The 23108-nt window shown below is 49.5% G+C and overlaps 3 protein-coding genes and 1 long non-coding RNA gene across 10 annotated transcripts; 2 read left to right on the top strand and 2 right to left on the bottom strand.

The window, feature by feature from the left end:
- Positions 1-290: 290 nt before the first annotated feature.
- CA9 (carbonic anhydrase 9) lies at positions 291-15282 on the bottom strand. Of its 4 annotated transcripts, none has more exons than XM_043890567.1 (11): positions 15060-15282; positions 5761-6010; positions 4918-4947; positions 4481-4651; positions 4216-4358; positions 4042-4134; positions 2905-2971; positions 1539-1696; positions 1107-1392; positions 643-724; positions 291-510 (listed from the first exon to the last, which is right to left on the bottom strand). In XM_043890567.1, exons 2-11 carry the CDS (start codon positions 5996-5998, stop codon positions 444-446), a joined length of 1335 nt encoding a protein of 444 aa, XP_043746502.1. In that variant the 5' UTR covers positions 5999-6010; positions 15060-15282; the 3' UTR covers positions 291-443. The 4 variants fall into 4 exon arrangements, with proteins under 4 accessions (XP_043746502.1, XP_043746501.1, XP_043746500.1 ...); XM_043890566.1 differs by lacking the exon at positions 15060-15282 and adding an exon at positions 14837-14946; XM_043890565.1 differs by lacking the exon at positions 15060-15282 and having other exon boundaries at positions 1107-1133; positions 1248-1392; positions 5761-6211.
- On the top strand, positions 5746-11129 carry LOC122685724. Its single transcript, XR_006338532.1, has 3 exons — positions 5746-5877; positions 10454-10578; positions 10992-11129. It is a non-coding gene; the product is annotated as an uncharacterized LOC122685724 (long non-coding RNA).
- Positions 14519-18255, top strand: ARHGEF39 (Rho guanine nucleotide exchange factor 39). 2 transcript variants are annotated; one of them, XM_043890581.1, is made up of 9 exons: positions 14519-14720; positions 14858-14952; positions 15337-15457; positions 15712-15830; positions 16400-16470; positions 16716-16844; positions 17015-17244; positions 17496-17584; positions 17771-18255. In XM_043890581.1, the coding sequence occupies exons 1-9, from the start codon at positions 14583-14585 to the stop codon at positions 17781-17783; spliced, it is 1005 nt and encodes a 334-aa protein (XP_043746516.1). In that variant the 5' UTR covers positions 14519-14582; the 3' UTR covers positions 17784-18255. The 2 variants fall into 2 exon arrangements, with proteins under 2 accessions (XP_043746516.1, XP_043746515.1); XM_043890580.1 differs by having other exon boundaries at positions 14523-14720; positions 17768-18255.
- Positions 18256-18414: 159 nt separating this feature from the next.
- On the bottom strand, positions 18415-21341 carry CCDC107 (coiled-coil domain containing 107). Of its 3 annotated transcripts, none has more exons than XM_043890588.1 (6): positions 21066-21247; positions 20822-20976; positions 19139-19202; positions 18961-19051; positions 18751-18863; positions 18415-18667 (listed from the first exon to the last, which is right to left on the bottom strand). In XM_043890588.1, the coding sequence occupies exons 1-6, from the start codon at positions 21169-21171 to the stop codon at positions 18420-18422; spliced, it is 777 nt and encodes a 258-aa protein (XP_043746523.1). In that variant the 5' UTR covers positions 21172-21247; the 3' UTR covers positions 18415-18419. The 3 variants fall into 3 exon arrangements, with proteins under 3 accessions (XP_043746523.1, XP_043746525.1, XP_043746524.1); XM_043890590.1 differs by having other exon boundaries at positions 19139-19199; XM_043890589.1 differs by lacking the exon at positions 20822-20976 and having other exon boundaries at positions 21066-21341.
- Positions 21342-23108: the final 1767 nt, after the last annotated feature.

The raw sequence follows: 23108 nt of genomic DNA, 5'->3' as shown, positions 1-23108 counted from the left end.
GGTGATGTGACAATGGAAGCAAGAGATTGGAGTGATGCAGGAAGGGGTCACAAGCCAAGGAATGCTTGGCTTCTAGAAGCTGAAAAAGGCAGGAAAATATTCTCCCCTCAAGAGTGTCCAGAGGGAACCATCCCTGACGACACCCTGACTTTAGCCCATAAGATTCATTTTGGACATCTGACCTCTAGAACTCTAAGAGAATAAATTTCCATTACCATTAAGTTTGGGGTAGTTTGTTATAGCAGCAGTAGGAAATGAATGCACCATCTTTTTGATTTAGGAGACAAGGATTTGCTTTCCACAGGTTTTATTAGAAATATTCATTTTTAAAAATAATCTTTGGAGGTTTAAAAGGAAGTGGTATAGCGAACAGGACAGAGTCTTCAGCTGCCCTTCAGATTCCTCTGACCAGCTTCTCTGCATATTCTCCAAGTGGCAGGCCTCTAGGCAACAGTCTCTGTGACCTCTGCTGGGTGGTAGCTAACACTCCCTTTGGTTTCACTTGGGTGTCTACACAACAGGGAAGCCTAATCAGAAATCTCACCAGGGATGAACTCATTTGCATGCAGTTTGCATGGAGCTGCTCTGGACTCCACTTGGGGAGGTGGGGGCTGGGCCTGAGGGAGAGGGTCGGTATAATACCTTTGCTGCCTTCTCATTTGCACAAGGAAGGCGATGCTGGTAACAGCAAAGAGGAGGCCAAAAACCAGGGCCAGGATGTCGCCTGGAGGGAGGAGGAAAGAGACTGCCTCAGGGGGTGAAGAAGAGCCTGGAGGATTCCCTCAGAGCCGCTTCCACCTGCACCCCACCCCGCCAGCTTTGTCTCTAGCAGGGGCCAGCTAAGGGATGGGGTGGGGACACAAGGAGGGGTGAAAAAAGCACCTTTTTCCTCCTTAAAGACAAAAGAGGTTGCTTGGGAAGGAGGATTGGAGGGGTTTTTTGAGCTTCATTCTGACCAACTCTTGCTCCGGGGATGACAGGGTAAGCCCCACCTTGATCCAACACTATCCTATTGGGCTTGGAGTCTGTTCTGCAGAAACGCAGAGGTAGCAGTGGTGGTCCTGACTAGCCCCTGGCTGAACAGTGCCAAGGGAGGGGGCACTCACCAGCAGCGAGACAGGAATTCAGGTGGACTGAAGAGAAAAAGCAGATGTTAGAGCTGGGGCCTGTGACCACCAGTGACAGACAAGAGAGGATGAGGGCCCTGTGGCTGGAGGGGGGCCCAGCATCAGTAGACAAAGCGGCACCTGGTTCAACAGTCCTAGGGCTGCCATCCACACCAGCAGGGAAGGAGGCCTCAATGATTCGCCCATTCAAAGGCTGCGCGGCTCGGAAGTTCAGCTGTAGCCGAGAGTCGTCAGGTCCCCACAGGGAGTCAGAGAGGGTGTGGAGCTGGGGAGGTCAGCAGACAGTGGGGGGTGGGCTCATAACACAGAAGCAAAAGGGTCCACTGGCCGTGTCCCCCACTGCCCCGACACGGCCCCTTCATCTCTCTCTGCCTCCTCATCCCCAATGTCACCACCATACCCCAACCCCACCTGCTTAGCACTCAGCTTTACTGTCTGGTTGAACACAGTCCAGATGACCCCCTGGGCACAGGGGGGTGTGGTGAGAGACCCCTCGTATCGGAAGTAGCGGCTGAGGTCAGAGGGCAGCAGCGCAGATACATCCAGTCCTGGGACCCAAGTCTCAGAGTCTGTGGAGAGGATGTGTGCTGGGGTCCAACCTCTCTTGACCTCCCCTCATACACACACCAAAGCTCTGGGGTAGAGGGATACATTTTTAAAAATCCCAGAAACCAAGCTGACCCAAGTCCCTGAAACTATTTCTTCACTGAGTGTATCCCTTCCCATAACTCAGCACAGAACATGACTCCGTAGCAAGTAAAAGGCTTTGGGGCTCAGAGTAAGAGAACTGCCCCCCTGGCCCTCCTTCTGGGTCTTCACTCTTACTTTGCATACTGTGATAACACGCTGGAATGCAGATGTAAGCCCAGAGTGAATCAAAAGAGAAAATGAGTAATTTTCTGAATAATTTGTAATTTGAATAATTTGTAAATAAATACCTATAACTATAAAAGACAGACACAAAAGCTCAAAAGGCACAGTTTTCTTCAGTTTAGCAAAAAGTAAGATCCAGCTGGGTGAGGTTTAAAATGAGCTAGGGTGACTAAGAAGGAAAAGAAGATTTCCAACAACATTATTTACAAATTTAAAATATTTGATGCTGCGCTTCCCTGGTGGGTCAGTGGTAAAAGAATGCCTGCCCATGCAGAGGACACAGGTTCAGTCCCTAGATCTTACATGCTGCAGAACAACTAAGCCGGCGCACCACAACTATTAAGCCTGTGCTCCAGAGCCTGGAACTGCAACTACGGAACCTGCACGCTGCAAATACTGAAGCCCACATGCCCTAGAGCCCGTGCTCCACAACAAGAGAAGCCACTGCAATGAGAAGACTGCATACTGCAACTACAGAATAGCCCCCACTCGCTGCAACTAGAAAAAGTCTGCACAGCAGTGAAGACCCAGCACAGCCAATAATAAATAAAATTATTTTAAAAAATAAAATCAAATATTTGATGCTTTAAAGGAGTAATAGTCCTCAGAAAAATTTTAGCTCTCCAGACTCAACCCCTGGAGCTCCAAACACTGTGTTTTGGTTTTATTTGGTTTTCATCTTATCTTGGTTTCTGTTTGATTTTTAAACAAAAAATCTGTGGGCAGCAGTTTGCTTTGCCTGTTTGCTATGTTCAGCTTCATAGTTATTATCAAGGTCACAGTAAGCCAGTTCACACTTCAACCCCCTTCTCTGTGGGAGGGAGCCCATCTCCATCCTCAGACCTGAGGCTCCCCAAGGATGGTTCTTTATGACAAGGGTAAGGAGCCAGACCAACAAACTGACCTTCCTCGGTGATTTCTCCCAAACGTGACAGCAACTGTTCATAGGCACTGTTTTCTTCTGGGCCTTCCTAGGAGATGACCGTGCAAGATAAATGAATACATGTATCTAGAGTCATGGCTGGAGGCCTGTAGGTGATGTGGATTCCCATAATCCTCCCTCATTCCCCAGCTCTGAGAATGCTGGGAAACACAAAATCTTATGTATTTAAAAAAAAAAAAAATCTTATGTATTATTACTCAAGATCCATTTACTTCTACTTTGCAAACTGACTTAACCAGGTGGACTCATTTTCAGTGGCAAATTGGAGGAGGAGGAGGACGCTGGGCCATTTTACTAGGATACAAGGCTCAACGATGGCCTCTACTTACTTTTCCAGGCTCGATTATCACTAACTCTATACATATTCCATGGGCCTGCCACAGACAACCCCAATAACCTTTGTATTCATGGTACCTCTGCATTCACCTTAATAATTAATGAGTTTGACTTTTGGACCCAGGACAGGCTATTTCCAAGGTGCTTCTCTGCAGTGCTGTGAGGCTGGTGTTAATGAATCAGGAAGGCAGTGAGTCTAACAGATGTTTCACCATCCACAGGTGTCTCACCATCCTTCCTTCCTACTAGCCTCTTCTAATCATTGTGTTTGTACCCTTGATCAGTACAGGTCCAAAGATGTCAAATGCTTCTCTAGACTCAGTGCATTTTGCAAAGGGGAAATTATGGGTTATAAAGGTATTAGAGAAATGACTCTCCTTTTTGACCAGTCCCCAAATGGGCCATATTCTGAGTCTTCTCGTGTACTTGGCTCTGCGTGGAGTATCTCTTTTTCTTTCCCACCAGTGAAGGCTTCAAGTTTTGCCTCCTCTGTGAGGCCTTCCCTGACTACCTCTTTGACGATGTGTCCTGTGAATATGTCTACCCTGTCAGCCTCCCTCACTGGCTGTGGGGAGACAGGATCCGCGGTTTCAGGATCTTTTTTTTTTGTGGCCCAGAGCCTGGCTCATAGTGGGCGTTAATGAAAGAATTAATGAGTGAATGAAGATGACAGCCAGGTGCGGGGATGGGAGTTTCTGGGGCAAGAAACTCTGAGCCCAAGGGCATAAAGCAGCAGAGGTAGGGGGTGTCTAGGGCTGGTACCTGCAGAAAGGCGGCCAAGACGGCCAAGCCCCCTGGGCGCCCCAAGGCCTCGTCAGATTCCTCAAATGCAGTGCTGAGGTGAACCACGTGAATCTGGAGAAGACACGGGAGGAGTCGGCGAGATCCCTTACCCGGCACTCCACTTCGACCCTTCGCGGACAGCTGCGCGCTCACCTCGGCAGGAAAACGGTGACCATCAACCGTGTGTTCCGAGCCCGGGCGACCTGGGGCCCCCCAGTGCAAATGTAACTGCAGGGCCCGGTACTCCTGCCCGGGACCCAAGGCCATCTTCAGTCCGGAAGGCAGGCTCAGCTGCACTGTGTGGTGAGAGGCAGGTGAGCCGGGGCCCGCCCACCCTCAGCCTCACTTCCAATCACCGTCCCCAAACCTCCAGGTAGACTCCGCCCCTGCCCTGAGGCTCCGCCCGAGGCCGCCTCACCGGTGTGGCCATTGTTGCACAGGCGCAGTTTTGGTCGTGGCGGGAGCTCAAAGCCAAGGAGTTCCAGGGGTCGCAGGGCTGGACAAAAGGCGGTGAGCTCCGGGCGGATGTCTACCGGGGATTGAAAACGGCCAGCGCAGGCTGGGGACACCTGGGGCCATGGCGGAGCGCCTGGAGTGGGCAAGTGTACACAGGAAGTTTGAAGACAAGATCAGGAACTTTTAGGGCAGCGGAGCAGGAAAAGTGATGCGGTCGAGTCAGGAGGCATCCCGGAGGGAAACGGAGATAAAGGATGCGGGGGTCGGGGTGGGCGGGGGACAGGCAGCGGGTGATGTCGGGGACTGGCAGACGTGGATGCGGGGTGAGAGGGATGCGCGTGCGAGCATCAGCAGAGCTGGGTGCCCAGATTGGGTCTGTGTAGGGGGTGGGTGTCTCACCTCCATAGCGCCAATGACTGTGGCCATCCCCTGCATAAACGAGAAGAATAAAGAGACTGATCTTCGAGCCCAGTCCCTCCCCAGCGGCCAAAAAGAGGTGGGTCTTCCTCACTAGCAGCGTTCACAAACTCAGATTCTTAACAAAAGCATAGCAGGTAACAGAAACGCCAGAAACAGGCACAATAGGTTGCAGCCAAATAAAAATGCCACAGCGTGATGGGCCACACAAAGGTTCTGCTAGCCCCGCTTGTAACCACTGTCATAGGGTCTGTAAAAGTGGGTGGAGACCTCAGTTCCCAGGCCCAGATTAGTAGACCATCTTTCTCCTTTAGAAATCCCTCCTCCCTACTCTCCCTTTCCTTTCTGATCTCCACCTCCTTTTCCAAAGTTCCTGCTTGAGGATCAAGATACCAGGTTCCTCTACCTGCTGTTTTCCTGCTTCCGAGGTCTCACTTTCCTCATCTGTAGACTGAAGATGCAGTGATTCCTACAAGCCCTTCCTGCTCTTCCTCTGGTACCAACCCCCCATCCTTCCTCTTCTGTCTCCTCATACTTTGCTCTCCACATTCCTCTCTCTTTCTGCTCCCCAACCTCCCCCTTGCTTTTCTGTCTCTTCCTGCTTACCTCTCCCCGTGTCCTTTTTTTTTTTTTTTTTTTTTGTCTTTTCATCGAGCTCTGAAAGGGGGTAAGGGGTTAGTGGCAACGGAGCTCCAGGGGTTAGGAAAAATCACTGTTAGCACAGGCTCCTCTTCTTCCCTGAATAATCCCTCCCTGGGCTGGGGTTTAATGAGAGGAAGCACCAACCTCCTGGAGGCCAGGTTTGCAGAGCTGATGACCACTCACCTTTTTCGTCTCTGTGGGCGTTATTCTGGGGGCCTTGAGTGTCCCCGGGTACTTCAACGGTTGGCAGATCCTCTGACTTCAGAGAATTCTCTTCTCCTGCGTCTGTCTTCAATCCAGGTAGGTCCTCTTCTCCAGGTGAGTCCTCCTCTCCAGGCATATCCTCTTCACTGGGCAGGTCCTCCTCACCGAGTGGCTCATCTTCCCCAGATGAATCTCCCGCGGTGGGCACACCCCGCATCCAGAGCAGGCCCTGGGGATGGGCAGGCACCAGAAGGAGCAGGAAGAGCAGCACTCGCGCAGCTGGGCCTGGGGCAGGGGCGGGGATCCACAGAGCGAGCCGGGGGCTGGGGCACGGGGGAGCCATGCGGCTGACTGTGGGGTGTCCTGGGACACGGTGTGTACGGGCTGTACGTGCATCGGAAACAGGAGGTGGGTAGGGGAGGAGCAAGCCTGGAGGGGAGCAGGCTGACTCACAGAAGGCCCTTTTGGAGATGGAGCCAAAGTCCTGTGGGTCTAACTGGCCCTGTGCCCCCTCCCCGATAGCAAGGTGGGAATGGGGTGGAGTGAGGGGCAGGTATGTGCCCAGCCAGCAGGTTATCGGGGTCATGGGCTCAGCCTGGAACCCAAGGCACCACCTGGCACTATACAGGTTCTCCCTGGCACCGCCCGACTGCTAGTCAGCCAGCTTCAGCTAACCCTGGCCTGTTTCCCAGCCCCAGGCAGCTGGGGCCCCCACATCCCCTGGCTGAGAGGGGAAGCTGCCCATATATACATCCCTGGCTGGGCCAGGGAGCAGGGAAAGGGGTAGGGAAAGCTCCCCGGGGGAGTCTGGGGATGGGAGATTGGATGGATGGGTAGGTGGGATGCGAATTTGAATATGAACGGACAGCTGCATATATTCATGAGTCTCTGATGGGTTAAAACTGAATGTAATATTCATCATCTTACACCTCTGCTCAAAAACCTTCATTGGCTTCCCACACTCTGCAAAGTATCTTGCATCTACCTACCTTCTCCCTCCAGCTGACTTCAAGTCCCTTCAAAATCTTACCCAAGAGACTTTTCCATCTTATTTCCTACACTCTCCCTCATATTCTAGCCAAATCATGTCAGGCTAGAGATATGGAAACAAGACACAGTCCCTGTTCTGAGGAGCTCACTGTCTGGTGAGTGAGGGCAAAACTATCATAATATTTGGAGGAGAGGGATGAATTCTTCCTCAGAAAGTAACACAGAAGTTGGCAAAATCTGATCAGGGTTTAAAGAAGTAGCAGTTCAATTGGTTAAAAAAAAGGGGGGGGGGATGGGATCCTGGGCAAAAGAGAGATATCAAATATTTTGAACCGGAGAGTGACAGAATCCGTATCTCACACTAGGTTATGTTGAGAGGTGGTGTGAAGCACGGATTAGAGGGGGAAAGTGGGTGCAAAGAGGTGAAGAGTGAGAGGACCCCAAGAATGGGCTGGGGGTTCCCAGTCTGCCTGTTCACTTAACATTTGGTGAGCCCCCTCCAGTCCTCCAGGCTCGGTTCTAGGCCCTAGGGAGGCAGCAGTCACCTGGAGAGCAGCCCCTGCTGTTCTGTGGCTCACATTCTAGTAAGGCGCCAGTGGCTTCGACAAACCAGAAGACAGTAAGCCCATCTCAGGAGATTCTTCTCTGGGGCTCATATTCAGTAGGTATGTACACCATTACGGTTGCATAATTAGATATGTTGAACATTTATAATCTGGTTTGTAACTAGCCCCTAACTCCAGGGTGCTCCTGCTACCCTACTCCGCTCTGGGGACACTCCTGGCCTTAGGAGCTCTTGTCTAAAGGAGTAATGCTTGGCACAGCATAGGCTCTAGGACACCACTTGAGTGTCCCATCCAGTTTCCACTCTGGATCAGTGCTTGTATACCCATTACCGTGTTATACAGTTTTACTATCTGCTCTGTGCAAATCCCTTTTATTATTCAAGACTCAGCTCATACAACCACTATGGAGAACAGTATGGAGCCTCCTTAAAAAACTAAATAGAGCCATCATATGATCCAGCAATCCCACACCTGAGCATACGTCTGGGGAAACCCATAATTCAAAAAGATATATGCACCACTCCAATGTTTACTGAAGCACTATTTACAATAGCCAAGACATGGAAGTAACCCAACTATCCATTGACAGATGAGTAGATAAAGAAGATGGTGTGTGTGTGTGTGTGTGTGTGTGGTAATACTACACAGCCATAAAAAAGAAGGAAACAATACCATTTGCAGCAACATGGGTGTATCTAGAGATTGTCACAGTTAAGTAAGTCAGAGAAACAAATACCACAATATCATTTATATGTGGAATCCAAAAAAAAAAAAAAAGATACAAATGAACTTACTTACAAAACAGAAACAGATTCACAGAATTAGAAAAGACACTTATGGTTACCAAAGGGGAACAGTAGAGGGGAGGGATAAAATAGGAGGTTGGGATTAACACATGCACACTACTATATGGAAAAGGATGGATATATGTGTATGTATAACTGATTCACTTTGCTATACATCTGAAACTAACACAACACTGTATATCAACTATACTCCAAATTAAAAAAAAAAAAAAGACTCAGATCAAAGGCTACCTCCTCCAGGAAGTCTTGCTTGACCAACTCTACACCACAGGAAGAGATTTCTGGTGACTCTGAACCACCACACTTCTTTGCCTGCCCTAATAATCTTGCTTACCATCCAATTCATATTAAGGTGATTTATGACATTATATCTGCTCTAATAGCCTCGAGGTTCATAAGGACAGGGTCCAGTATTTGACTGAGTCCATCTTATATTCAACAGTCTTTTATTATTGATCATTTTTCTCTTTTCAGATCACTGTCCAGGGCTTAAGAAAAACCAGACTAAGATAGCTTCCCTGCCTTCAGGGAGCCCAGTGACAATGACCTGTGTATGTCAAACCACAATTATTCCAGGAGTAGGACATCACATTTCTACAGCACCCTAAACTGTGTGCCTTGTCAGAGTGACTGTCATACTGTATGTCAAAACTTGTATGGTTGAACAACAGCTGTGCTCCAAGCAGTCATCTTAGGAGGTAGTCAGTTTACCAATCTAGGTTGCCATTTCTGGAGCTAAATTAAGAGCCATCCATGGCAATCCAAGCAGGCACTCCTGATGGTCAGCTAGCTCATTGTCTTGGGCAGCTGTGTTATCAGAACTGTGGTTGGACCCAGACACATGGAAGGTACATGATAATATCTAAATTGGATAGGCCTGGATAAGACAGAGGGTGATAATGACTAATCTAATTGAGATGGGGGAGGTCATGGGAAGGACAAAGAACAGGAACACCATGCTACCTGAAGTTTGGAGTTTGCATGTCTAGAATTTTCTCCAACACCAATCATAGTTTTATTTCATATCCCCTTTCCGAATGTTCTGAATGTTTGCATCTTTGTATGTTTTAGGTCTGTCAGGGTCTCCTTGTACACTTCTCTGTGCTGTCTGCACACGCCTCCCCTCCGTCTCTGCTGCTTTTTCTTAGTATTTCAGGGTCCAGATCTACATCGAGGTGCAGCCCTGTGCCCCGGCTCCCTAATTTCCCAAGTGCCATTCTCCATGGGTGCTGTCTCTTGAGCTCTCTGTCTCTGTGTGTGACTGTGTCTCTGGTCTGGGTGGGGAATGTGGACTCTGATCCTGAAGCGAGCCTGTGCAACTGGGAGTCTGCCAAACTCTAGAACAGGTTTGAGCTCCCAGAGTCTTGTTTCCTGCGTCTCCCTAGGTTGGGACAGAGTGTACTCAGGGCTGATTGACTAGGTCACCCCCCTTCTCCTGCCTTGGTCTGGCACACACTTCTCTGTGGTTGCTTAAGGTCAAGCCTTTGGTCATTAGGGTCTGTGTCTTAAGACATCGAGAGCCATGTCACTGCTTATCCCATGGCTGCAGAGAAGGGAGCGATTTACCGGTAAAGCAGGAGAAAAATCCCCCTATTCCCCAGACGTGGACCAGAAGCAAAGACAAATCCCAGCCCTTCTGGGGATCTGGGGACTGCCCTGTAGTTGGAGCCCACCTCACCATCTGTGTTATTTTCCTAGGACTGCTGTAACAAATTTCCACAAACTGGGTGGCTTAAAGCAACCAAGATTTATTCTCTCACAGTTCTGAAGGTGAGGAGTCTGAAACTAAGGTGTTGGTAGGGCCCTGCTCCCTCTGAAGGTTCAAAGGCCTCTTTCAGCTTCTGGCAGCTCCAGGCATTCCTTGGTTTGTGGCTGCATAACTGCAATCTGTGCTTCCGACTTCATGTGGCCTTCTCTTGTCCGTGCGTCTTCTACTGGCTGTCTCCCTCTTTTTTTTTGACAGGTAAGAAGGAGGTTTACTTAGAGGGAACACACTCCACAGACAGAGTGTGGGCCATCTCAGAAGGTGAAAGCGGCCCTGGCTGTCTCTTATAGGAACACTTATCGTTGGATTTAGGGCCCACCAGGATAATCCAGGATGATCTTAAGATTCTTAATTTAACTGCATCTACAAAAACCCTTTTTCCAAATAGGGTCACATTCACAGGTTCGAAGGGTCAGGACATGGACTTATCTTTATGGGGGTCACCATTTAGCCCACTGTACCATCAGCCATTTTGGAACTGAACACACAGGGTGATGTGCTGGAGACCTTCATGCCTTCTGTCTACATCTCTCTTCATGTTGTAGGCAATTCCATCTACTCCCATGGCTTCTGTAAACTGATGACAGCCAAGTATCCCCAGGTTGGACTCTGCTCATCTCAGATATGTAACCACCTGCCTAATGGATGTCCCCACTTGGATCTCCCACAAGTATCTCAAATTCAACAGGCCTCTAGCCAAATTCCTCTGTCCCCAAAACTACTTCTACCCTCTACCAAGTGGTGTAAGTCAGAAACCTGGTACCATCTTTTCTTTAATTTTTTCCTTCACCTCTGACATTGTCATCAAGCCCTATGGATTCTACCTTCTAAGCTTTTCATCCTTGTGTTTCATCCTAGTCTACAAATTCCATCACCTCTTACCTGGATAACTACATCTACCTCTTAATGGGTCTTGCTGAGTCCAGCTAGCCAGGGTGATCTCTCTAAAATGCACACATCATCTCACGCTCTATTTAAGACCTTTGAATGTTTCCCATTGCCCTTAGGATAAAGTCCATAGTATTTGACATGGCCTTCAGAGGCCTGCCATTGCCTTGTTTTCCTTGATGTGTTTGAACCTAGATGGGGCCAATCAGAATGAAGCTCTATGTTTCAAATATTTGATGACAGAGGAAGCTCACTTTCACTTTGTCCAAACATGGATAAGGAAGCACACAACCTCTGGAACTGTGGGCAGCCACCTTGTAACCTCAACGGAAGCCAGCCTTACGATGAAGATAAAACCAGGGAAGATAGAGAGGGACTGTGGAAAGCAGTCCTTGGAGCTTAACTAACCCTAGAGCCTGTATCTGGACTGTAACCTGCGTCTGGACTTTTCAGTTACATGAGCCAATAAATTATTGTTAAGCCACTTTGAATTGATTATTTGTGACATGGTCTTACTAATGTAAATTCCCTCTATAGCCTGTGTCTATGACTCCAGCCTTCTTTCTCATCACGCTTTCCTTTGCAATCTGTGCTCCAGCCTTACTAAACTTCTAGCAGTTTCTTGAATCACGTGTGTGTGTGTGTGTGTTTTATCTCCAATCCCTTATCCATGCTATTTTTCTTTCTACCTCACCCACACTGCCAGCTCTGCCTAGTCAAGCTTTGTCCTGTTTATCCTTTTGGCATCCTTTAGTTCACATGTTACTTCCTCTGAGAAGCTTCCCTGACCCCTGGATTAGGGTCAGTCCCTTCCCCCTGCATGCATAGAAGCCTGTATTTTCTTTGGAATGTGTATCTCACTTTGTGGTGATTCCTTACCATGTCTCTCATGCTAGACTAAAAGCATTCATGAGCGTGGGTCACATTTCTCTTGTTCCCCATCTTCATGCCTAGCATAGGACCTGATGCATGAGAGGCATGTAATATTTTTTCAACATTGATTTATTTGGCTGCTTTGGGTCTCAGTTGTGGCACGTGGGGTCTTTGTTGCCTCTTGTAGGATCTTCCGTTGGGGTTCATGAACTCTCTAGTTGTGGTGTGCAGCCTTTGCAGTTGCGGTGCTCAGGTTTAGTTGCCCTGCAGCATGTGGGATCTTAGTTCCCCAACCAGGGATCGAACCCGCATCCCCTGAATTGCATGGTGGATTCTTAACCACTGGACCACCAGGGAAGTCCCAAGGCATTTGATTTTTGTGGAATGGCTGGTGGTTATTGTTAAAGCATCCTGAGAGCTTCTCCAGCAGCCAGTTAGTTGAAAGCAGAGGTTAAAGGTAACTAAACAATAGAGAAAAAAAAAATTTTTTTTTTTTTTTTTTTGACTGTGCCACACAGCTTACAGAATTTTAGTTCGCTGACCAAGGATTGAACCCGGGCTCCAGCAATAAAAGCACCAAGTCCTGACACTCGGACCACCAAAGAATCACCTTCACTCCTTTATTATTTTAAATTAAAAAAAAAAAAAATATATATATATATATATATGTATTTTTTTTTAAGAATAGAGAGACTTCCCCAGTGGTCTAGTGGTTAAGACTCCACCTTCCAATGCAGGGGGTGTGGGTTCAATCCTTGGTCTGGGAACTAAGATCCCGCATGCCACAGGATTTTATTTTAAAAAATAAATAAATTTTAAAGGATAGAGAGGTTGTTGACTGCTCTGTGATGCTCTTCCTTGTCCCCTGCCCCTTCCTTTAGCTTTAGGGGAGACTGTGGGTTGAGTCAATTCCAGGCAGACTATGGTGTGCCTGACATGCTCTGTGGGACACTTGGTCTCCAGGGAATCAGTTGTCTCCAAGTGTCCTCAATGTGTCTTGCTCAGCTTTGCCCTCCTCTGCCTCAAAAGTTGAATGATTTCCCCACCTGAGCTCACAGTTGACTCTATTCCCATCACCTCTTCCGTCCACCTAAAGTACACTCACACACTGGCAGGACACGCACACACCCTCATCACCAACTGCACCCCCAGGGTCTATGCTCTGTTCTCATCACCTAGGCTCATGGTGATGCCAGTTATCATGAGATGACCTGTCCCCTTCCACCCTGCAGCTCTTAGTGTGGACTGTCCGACATCCACCTGAGACAGTGTAACCAGCGCTCCACCTATATGGTATCACCAGTTCCCCTGTGACCCGTCCAAGGTACAGTCTGACCCAAACTCTCTTACCTCCACCAAGCCCTTCAAGTTGTTTTTCCCTGATCCAAGTCCAGCATTTCTCCTTCCTCAGAATTCTTATAATGTCAGACAGCTAGAGGTGACCTCAGAACCCTGACAATACTCTGGTTCTTGGCTTTGGGCCTGGATTCCTATGAGTCCTCAGTGGTAGTAATCGGGCCTAAGGTTTCTAACTAACATTGTGGTTTTTAATAGCACTTTTTTTTTTTCTAATTACAAAGTAACACATGCATGCTCAAGCAGAAAACTTGGGAAAAGCCGAGAAGTATAAGGGAATTTTAAAAAATCACCCTTTTTATCCCATTCACCCCTTTAACCTTAGTGATCCAGTACCTCTTACAGCTTAGGTGCTTATTATTTACGGAATAAATTATCTTTGGTCCCATCACCCTGAGATAAAAGCCACAACTACCTTTCAATTGTTTGTCCTCCTAGTAATATATTTTGTTGTTGTTCAATCACTTAGTCATGTTTGACTCTGCCACCCCATGGATTGCAGCATGCCAGGCTTCCCTGATTATACCTAAATAGATTGTATTATACAGTTTTAATGGCCTGTTTTTTTCCTCTTGGCAATATACTATGTGTTTCCCAAAATTAATGGCTTCTTAACATCATCTTCAATGCTTTCATATTATTCCTTCAAATGGCTGTACCATAATTTTCCTAGCTAATTCTCTATCATTGGGCATTTAAGTGACTTCCAGTTTTCTGTTGTTACAAACATTTTGCCACCCATGCTAGTATATATATTTTTGTCTGCATATCTGTTTTTTTTAGGATGCATTACTCGAAGTGGAATTGCTGGGTCATAAGAGTAGGCACATTTTAAGATATCTCATACATACTGACAAAATGGCACTGCTAATTTACCTTTCAGGGCTATAGCCAGTTTTTCAAAAGCCCTAATTAAGTAAGGAAAATATAGTACCTTTTAACTCTGACTAGGTAACACCGACTAATCAACTCCAAGCTTTTACCTTTGGCCAGAATTAGCAATTCCGACCCACCACGTTAGTTACTGACATTTGCTGACCTGCAGCTAACTGGCTATCAGGCTTTGGATCAGTATGAAAGGAGAAAACGAGTTAGCGACTTAAAACCGAGGAGCTTTTGTCCAGAGGCCAAAATATCAAAACCTGGTGACCCGTGAGGATTCCTAATGATGAAAGGACTGGGGACAGCTGGACCCCAGCGTTTGGCACGGGTCCACGACAGAAGCTCAATTCTACAGGTGGGACACTGCGACCCTGCCAGTGTCTAAACCCCAAGTATCCTGACCCGAAGTCCGGGCTGCTGTCCCAACTTAGTGCCACTCAAAGGAGGGCCGCCCACTTGCCGCACCCTGCCCGGCCCTAGCAGGAGGCGCATACCTGCAGCGCCGCCCTGGCGCGGACCCGATGCGGTTTAGCGAGCCGCTCGCTGCGCACGCCCTCGCCTGCGCACAGCCTCCAGGCGCCAGGGGGCGCACTCCCCCAAGGGCCCGCCCCCGGGTCCGTTGGGATTTGAATCTCCGGCGGGCTGCGTCCGGAAGCGGCAACGCCTCAGTCCGGCATGGAGAGCCCGGTCCCCGGTGCCCGGTGCCCCGTGCAGGAGCAGCGTGCCCGCTGGGAGCGGAAGCGCTCCTGCACTGCCCGGGAGCTGCTGGAGACCGAGCGGCGCTACCAGGAACAGCTGGGGCTGGTGGCCACGGTGCGAAGCCCAGTCTCCCGTAGGGGGCGGGGACCCCAGGGAGTGGGAGCGTGCCTACCAGGTGGGTGACCTAGCGGCGCCTTGGCACCAGCCCTCTCTTTCTGCGGACTACGTACCGGTATTCTCTCCTTCCGCAGTACTTCGTGGCAATTTTGAGAGCCAAAGGCACCCTGCGACCACCAGAGCGCCAGGCCCTCTTTGGGCCCTGGGAACTCATTTACGGCGCCAGCCAGTGAGTAGAAGGGGAGTGGGGAGACAAGCTGGGGAGACCTGTTTCTGGCAGTGCAGAGAGCTCAGAGTAGGGGAGATCCAGGTTCACATCCAGAGTCTGCCAGTTACCTCCCCTGTGGTCTTGGCCCAGCGCCTTAATCTGCCCCAGTTCTCCAGCCACTTGCTGTTCAGTCGCTAAGTCGTGTGGGAATCTTCGCGACCCCACGGACTACGGCACGCCAGGCTCGCCTTCCTTCACCATCTCCGAGTTTGCTCAGATTCATATCCACTGAGTCTCCTCCCACAAAATGGGGCTGTACTACCTCCGGAGCAGGGTTATGAGAATTAAGAGAGGTGGTGCTTGAGTAGTTCTTGGGCTCCTCTTTTATTGTCCTTACCCGCACAGAGAGCTGCTTCCTTACCTCGAAGGAGGGCGCTGGGGACAGGGGTTGGAGGGCTTCTGCAACCACCTGGAGCTCTACACCCAATTTGCTGCCAATGTTGAGAGGTCCCGGACCATCCTGCAGGTAACCTGATAACTTCAAGTCCTTCCCCTTGTCCTTTGTACATTTCCTCTTTATCTGGAGACCCAAACTTCATTCATATTGTTCTTGCATTTATAGAGCCCTGTGGGTGCCCAGCTCTATGTGAAGTTTCCAGTAGGCAGCCGGGGTTCTCAGGAGCATACAGCTTCCTGAGGACCTGGGATGTGTACAAAGAAGAATGCAGTATAAGGAGGGGGCTTCTCTCCCTGCTGCCAACCCTTTCCTCGTCATTCTAGGAGCAACTGAAGAAGAACAAACATTTCCGGAGATTTGTGCGACTTCAGGAAGGCCGCCCTGAGTTTGGTGGCCTTCAGCTCCAGGACCTGCTCCCTCTGCCTCTGCAGAGGCTCCAGCAGTGAGTGAACTCACCCAGACTCAGCCGACTTTTCTGAGGACTCTGCGTCTGTACGATGGCTGCTCTGTCTTTGTGGGATTTCATGGGATCTGTCCCACTGTCTCTCTCCTGGGACAAACTGCTCCTCACAATTTTCTGCAAGAGTAAATGTGAACCCACTGGAGTACCTGGGCTGTGCAGCCTCAGGCCCTTAGCTGGGATTGTTTAACTTAAGCTGAAGTGAGGGGTCTGTGATAAGGCTAGTAACAAGGTTTCTGAAGATGAAAGGCTTAGAATTTCTGTCCCTGGGAATGAGTTGAGAACTTATAGTGGTTGTTCCTGGCATCCTCCTTGGGTTGATTAACTTTCACCTTGGGATCTGGTCTGCCTTCCTGACTGTTCAGTGTGGGATAGAAGAGGGCCACATGGAGTGAACCCAGGTTCTGAGTCCCAGATGGAAGAGGGGGATAACACAGCCCCAGGCAGGTCTTTCCTGGCTCCCCAGCTGAAGTTTGTACAGGGGGTGATCTGTGTCAGGCAGAGGAAATTGTGCCTAGCTCTACTTCCCCCTCATAGACTTCTAATTCCAGGTATGAGAATCTTGCTGTGGCTTTGGCTGAAAACACAAGTCCCAACAGCCCTGAACACAAACAGCTCACAAGTATGTTCTTGCTCTTCCACAGCATTTCTTGGAGATTGCTTCTGTTCCCTTTCTGTTTCTGGCCTCCAACCATGTATGATATGCCCCAGCCTTCCAATGATGTGTATACAACGTTCCTATTGCCCTGCCTCTACTCTTCCAGAAATTAGACTCTGACCCTAGTCCTGTCTGGATTAGCCTTTCACAACCACCATTCACCCAAAGCCAAAGTTGTGCTGGGAGTGGGGCGTGGAATATCATTCTAGGGGCTGCCCAGCTGATAAGTGAGACTGCCCAGAGAGTCCACACCATCGCTCAGAAACAGAAGAATGAACAGCATCTCCAGCGTGTCCAGGCTCTGCTGAGTGGACGGCAAGCAAAGGGGCTTGTATCAGGTAGTCCATGTGCATGCTTCCCCTCAGTCTGCAAACTGCCCTTTTCTCACCCCATCCTCTCTATTGCCAGCACACACCAGCCGCCTCTCATTTTCTCAGCCTCCCTTTCCTTTTATCCTGTGGGTTGTAGTCCTGAAGCTGCACCAGAATAACCATCTCCCACCTCTCAGGTCGCTGGTTCCTACGCCAGGGATGGCTATTGGTGGTGCCTCCCCGAGGGGAGCCTCGGCCCCGAATGTTCTTCCTCTTCTCTGATGCACTCCTCATGGCCAAGCCTCGACCCCCATTGCATCTGCTGCAGAGTGGCACCTTTGCCTGCCGGGCCCTCTACCCCATGGCCGAGTGTCAACTCCACAGGGTCTTTGGCCACTCAGGAGGCCCTTGTGGTGGACTGCTCAGCGTAAGTAACAGGCGAGAGCCTTAGGCAGGGTAGGAAAGGCCCAAACAGTACCAGGCGCCTGTGTACCACTCATCTCCTTGGCCTAAGCCCCCCTCATAGGAACTGAGTCACCTGCGTTGAGAGGATACCAGGGCTTGGGGTTCATGCCTGGTTCTCACTTCAGCCCTAAATTACTGCCATGGAAATAGCAGGGCCTTTGGCTTAAGGCTGGACCTTTCTGAGCCATGTGCTAAGAGGTGATCTCTCTCTAGCTGTCCTTTCCCCAAGAGAAGCTACTGCTTATGTCCACAGACCAGGAGGAGCTGTCGCACTGGCACCACAGTCTGACTCTGGCCATCAGGTAAGTTGTTTTCCCCCAGGAAGAGTGCTGTGGTGAGGCCCAGGAGCTGGAAATGGCACTTCTGAGCCTATTTCATGTCTGGAACCCACCCCCACCCCCCAAGCACGCCCCTGTCCAACACCCCAGGTGATTTTGTCGGAATAGAGTGCTCATGCCAGTGCCTGAGCTGTTTTCTCTCCACAGCAGCCAGAAGAACTAGAGGAATCTTACAAATTCCAGAGTCCAGGATACCATGGGGATAGGTCAGAATCAGGGGTACAAAGGAATCTTACTAACAAAACACAGACTCTTCATGGTTTAAGAAGAATCATTTTGTGTTTGCCTGAGACCAAGACACACCATGTCCTCTGACCAGCTCTTAAAGAATCAGGACACCAAGTCTGACTCAGCTGAACCAGCCAATACAGAGGAGGGGATCTGGGGCTGATAAGTTTGGTGCTGTGTCTGTGGACAGCTGTTTATCAAGTTTGCAGCTTTGCAAGTGTGGCTGTTTTTATGTTGTATATAGTTTCTATAATTTATTTTCCCACCGGATTTCAGTAAAGTTTTTTCTTTTTTGGTGAAGCCATTTTGTCTCAGCTATGCAATACGAGAAAAGGGATTTTTGTGCCCTCAAGGCTGGCATGACTGTGGCCTCAGGAATACAAATAAAAGAACTGGAGCTCCCTCTATCTTCTTGGCTCCTGCACTGGAAGGCGGCCTCTTTAAGTCCTAATAAGGGAAGCTTTTCAAGAAGGCCTGGTTGTTCTTAGGCACCTAGTAAGGGGGGGTGGGTGTGGATGTGTGTGTCCGTGTGTGTACAGCTGGAATGGAAAAAGCACACAGGAGCATCCAGTCACAGGAACAGACTCTGTTTTACTAAACCATCCACTGTTTTTCCTTCTTTCCAATGGGGGCTGTGACTGCGGCCCTGTGCTGCAGACTTCCTGCATCTTCTCCTTAGCGTGGGCTCCATTTCCCTCGGAGGAGCTAAGTTCCTTGTCCCTGTGTTCCAATTTAGGGGCTCCTCCCAGGCCTGACTGTCACCAGCCTCTTCCTCATCCTCCTCTATACAGAAGTCCTCAGCAAAGGGTATGCTGGCCTCTGTGAGGGGGGAGATCAGGCATGTTCCAGTTTCAGAGGCTTTGTCTCTACCTCCAGCAGACTGTCACCTCCCAACCCTGTACCTGGTTCTGGAACCTCCACACCCTTGTTCGGTTTGCTGTCTTGTAACAGCTGGTGGATAGTCTGTAGCTTCATGTGTAGAAGCTCCTGCTGGGCTCCAGCCAGGGTAGTCACACTGCAGACATGTCCATTCAGAGGCTGCCCAATCTCTGTCCCCACCTCTCCCACCCACCACAAGTTCTCTCTAGCCACAGGGTCATTGCTCTCCTTACCGCTCAAAAAGGGGGTCCAGCTGGGCCATCAGACTGTTCAGGTGTTGCTCTGTCTGGACAAGCTGTTGTGTCAGCTGGGCCAGCTGTTGCTCTGGGGGTATGGGAGAAAAGAGCAACGGTTACTTACTTTCTGCTGTCCCTTAATCCCCCACCAAGCACAGACCTCTGCAAAACCCACCTGACTGCAATGAATCCTTCTTGCCTTCCTCCTCTTGGAGAACAGCAGCCTCATCTTTCCCCTGCTGTGGAAAAAGGCAAGGGGGATACTGCAGCAACAAGGACCTCAATAACTTCAGTCTCCAAAGCCAGATAAAGGCCAAGGATAATTTCAGATAGACAAAGCTAGTGGGGTTTTTTTTTATCTCAGAGAGTCATAATATCTATTCCAGCTCCTCACTCAGGACAGGAAGCAATATGTCAGTACCCACCATGTGTGGTTGCTGTTCAATCTACTAAAACACCTCCAGGAAGAAGCTCTGTTGTTTGATAAAGCTCTGGTTTAGTTTATACACAAAGCCAGACACAATCCATCGCGTATCTTCTTTTCATGGTGCTGAGTAGAGCCTTCCAAAATCATCTTTTCAACATCACAGCCGCTCAGGAATTTGAAGGCAATGGTCAAACTCCCTGTCTTCTCTGATTTAATAGCACCAATGTTTTTCAGTCAGTGCTCATTTGACATGGTTTTCTCTGGGTGCTTTACTCTGGTTTGCTGCTGCTAAGTCATTTCAGTTGTGTCCGACTCTGTGTGACCCCATAGACGGCAGCCCACCAGGCTCCCCCGTCCCTGGGATTCTCCAGGCAAGAACACTGGAGTGGGTTGCCATTTCCTTCTCCAATGCATTAAAGTGAAAAGTGAAAGCGAAGTCGCTCAGTCGTGTCCAACTCTTAGTGAACCCATGGACCGCAGCCTACCAGGCTCCTCCATCCATGGGATTTTCCAGGCAAGAGTACTGGAGTGGGGCGCCATTGCCTTCTCTGTTACTCTGGTTTAAGAGATGGCATTACCGACTCAATGGACATGAGTTTGAGCAAACTCTGGGAGATGGTGAAGGACTGGGAAGCCTGACACGCTGCAGTCCATGAGGTCGCAGAGTCAGACACAACTTAGTGACTGAACCACAGCAATGCTTTTAAAACAGTGCCCTCAAGAGAATTAAGTTTCTTTCAGACTATACTTGGGTCCAAGAATAGAGTTTATCTATCCTTGTAAAATTTCACCATTAAATTCAGCCCCTCATCCTAGCCTGTTAAGTCTACTATGGATCATGATTAGCTAGCCCTCCTAGTTTCATGGCATCTCCAAACTGGCTCAGTCCTCTATTTCCCAATGTAAGTGACAGGGCCAGGGCTGAAGAGAAAGCCCTGGGAGGTACTACTTTCCATTTCAACAGTTTTAAGCAACCAAAATGTACTGTCAGTTCACATTTCAGGGCCTCCTTCCCAAGGATAACTTGAGACTACTTAGTTCCTTGAACTCTTAAAAACTCCGGCTACAGCAATCAACTGCTCGTGCCAAGCTTGGAAACTCACGAGAAACCGTACTTACTATAGTATGGACATTTGCTGGGTTGAAATCTTAGCGCCACCAGTTACTATCTCTGCGTGACCTTGAGCAAGTGACAACCTCTTCAGTGGATTGTTGGAAGGATTAAATGTGATGGTTACTATTTAAAATTAACCAAGAGCCCTTCACATCCACTACCTCGCTGGATGCTTTAACTAACCCCATCATGTTGGAAAGTCAGGGAACTCCTGTCTTCATTTTACAGAATGACGGGAAAACGTGTCTTGTTCTTGGCACCATGGCGCCCTCATCGAGATTCAGGGCCGGGCATCCCCACCCCTGGCCGTCCCGCACCTGCAAACACTTGTACAGCACAAAAGCCACGGCGGCCGCGGTGTACAGCGCCCCCAAGGGCAGCGGCCCGGACCGAGCCCGCTCGCGCTGGTTCTTGGACGGCGGCGAGTGCCGCCGGGGCTCCGCGGCCCCAGGGCCGACCTGGGCGGCGTCGCCTGAGGAGGAGGGCAGAGGCGGGTCAGTACAGCTGGGGCTTGGGGCCCGGGGGCAGTCCCAGCCTCCCTCCAGCAGCCCTCGCTGGTACCTGGGTGTGCCCGGCGGTCGGGGCTGCGGCGGTCTCCGAGCACCTCGGGCAGCGCAGACACAAGTAGCAGCCCCAGCGTACCCGCGAGCGACACCACGCTCGCCATCGCAGGCCAACAGGGGGAGAAGGCGGCAGGCGCCGGCGTTGTCGGACGCACCGGTGCACGCGCACGCAGGCGCGTCCCCCAGCTATTCCCACTCCGGGCCTCCCAGGGAGGTCACGCCCACCTAGCGTCTGGGCGGGGCCAGGCCTTATTTGCATAGGTCTGTGGGCTTAACTTAGTTCATTTGTGAAACTAGTTCATTCCTTATCCCTGGATAGGTATTCTGTTAGCCAGAATGTCTCCAGAAGCCTACATTCTTAGAAGGCGATACCGGGAAGTGGTTTTTAAGTGCTACGCCACCGATCTCCTCACCCTAACCGTAAAATAAATTTTCTTCTCGCGCTATAAAGGGCTTGAACGCGAGCAAGGGGACGAGGTTCGTGCTGAAGGCCTGCTTCCTAGGCTACACACGGAGGACTAGTTCCTTGTTAGCGCCTAGGGGAAAGTCCCCGGACCTGGGGCAGAGAGTGCCACGCGCCCGTGCGCGTAGACTTACCCCGCTTCTCACGACTAAGCCCGCCAAGAAGCGATCCTCCTGCCCTCGGGGTGGGGAAGCCGAGCGGCGTGTTGCGGGGGTGTCATCCGTCAGCTGCTACAGTTACGCAGGCAGTGCGCCTCCACGCGCACCAACCTCACGGGGCTCATTCTCAGCACGGCTGCTTTTGCACTTTAGTAAAGCACGTCCCATTTTAAGCAGCGACTATATAGCCAGACACAAAATAACATTAACTGTCCCCGAGACTGTTTCTGCACAGTTAACATCTATATACAACTTTCAGAACTCACTTTCCTCCCGTATGTGCGTGTTCCCTTCATAAGTGGAAGTGAAAGTCGCTCAGTCCTGTCCGACTCTTTGCGACCCCATGGACTATATACAGAACCCTTAACTTCTGGCTTATTCATCAGTGCAGCTATTGTACTTTCTTCAAACAACTATTGTACGTCAATTATATTTCAACAAACCATTTAAATTACTCAAAATTAACTAATCAACTAAAATTAATTACAAAAATAAAATACAGCTAGATTGTAAATTTCATGAGAGCAGGGGCCATATCTCTTTTTCTTTACCATGTTATTCCTATAGCCTAGCACAGCACTTGATGCTAGCAGGCACTCAATGAATCCTGGTTGAATGAGATTAATGTGTTCAAAACGACCCAACAGGTAAATATAAAGTTTTTTTTAAAGAATGAGGAAAGTAAGGTTCAGGAAGGTTAAGTTTGTAATCAGGTAAGAGGCTGGCAGAGATTTCAACCCTCTTTTGTCTGTCTGCATAAGATCTGCCACTCATCACCACCTATCCAGGCTCTCCTGCACCTCCTCCAGTCAGAGCTGAGTAATCTCTCTCCTTTCCACACTGTCTTTTAATTGTCTAGGATGCATAGGGCCCTATTCCTAATTAGACCAAGAACTCTTTGAGGCAAGAAACCATTTCCCACTCACATTTGTATCTCCAGAGCTTGGTATATAAGCAAGCAATTGGTACGTATGTATTAAACAGATGAGGTATAGGTGTGTTAAATAAATGAATGAAATACAGGTATATATTTTTGTCCTTCCAGAAAGGGAGTGGGCAGGGCAGAGGGAGACCCTCACTCAGGATAGTTGTCCTGTCTAGCGGAATACCCAGAGGCAACCTGGCTTGGCAGTCCAAACCCTGACACTAAGCCAGTTGACATAATCAATGTAAACAAGTGATTCAGGCCAGCTGTAACATGATAAATGGCCCCCAGCTGATTGTTGCCTTTAGGGAATTCGGGCCCACTATTGCCCTTCTGATTTTTTTCCAATAGATCAATGAATCGGGATTTCAAAAAACTGGAACTCCAGTTTTTAAGGTTGACAACGAATCAGTGGCATACGAGAGTCGCCTCAGTCATGTCTGACTCTTTGCGACCCCATGGACTGTAGCCTGCCAGGCTCCTCTGTTCATGTAA

This window comes from Cervus elaphus, chromosome 29 (assembly GCF_910594005.1).
Source record: "Cervus elaphus chromosome 29, mCerEla1.1, whole genome shotgun sequence".
NCBI lineage: Eukaryota > Metazoa > Chordata > Mammalia > Artiodactyla > Cervidae > Cervus > Cervus elaphus.
This window is presented reverse-complemented; position numbering and strand designations above follow the sequence as displayed.

Coding starts and splice junctions, on each gene's coding strand:
- CCDC107 (XM_043890589.1), bottom strand. CDS start 21,326: ATGCAAATAAGGCCTGGCCCCGCCCAGACGCTAGGTGGGCGTGACCTC. Junction 19,052..19,138: donor GAAGGATTCATTGCAGTCAG/GTGGGTTTTGCA, acceptor CCATACCCCCAG/AGCAACAGCTGGCCCAGCTG. Junction 18,864..18,960: donor CTGGACCCCCTTTTTGAGCG/GTAAGGAGAGCA, acceptor ACATGTCTGCAG/TGTGACTACCCTGGCTGGAG.
- CA9 (XM_043890564.1), bottom strand. CDS start 6,124: ATGGCTCCCCCGTGCCCCAGCCCCCGGCTCGCTCTGTGGATCCCCGCC. Junction 4,135..4,215: donor GTCACCGTTTTCCTGCCGAG/GTGAGCGCGCAG, acceptor TGTCTTCTCCAG/ATTCACGTGGTTCACCTCAG. Junction 511..642: donor CAAATGAGAAGGCAGCAAAG/GTATTATACCGA, acceptor CCTGTTGTGTAG/ACACCCAAGTGAAACCAAAG.
- ARHGEF39 (XM_043890580.1), top strand. CDS start 14,583: ATGGAGAGCCCGGTCCCCGGTGCCCGGTGCCCCGTGCAGGAGCAGCGT. Junction 14,953..15,336: donor CTCATTTACGGCGCCAGCCA/GTGAGTAGAAGG, acceptor TTACCCGCACAG/AGAGCTGCTTCCTTACCTCG. Junction 15,458..15,711: donor GGTCCCGGACCATCCTGCAG/GTAACCTGATAA, acceptor TCGTCATTCTAG/GAGCAACTGAAGAAGAACAA.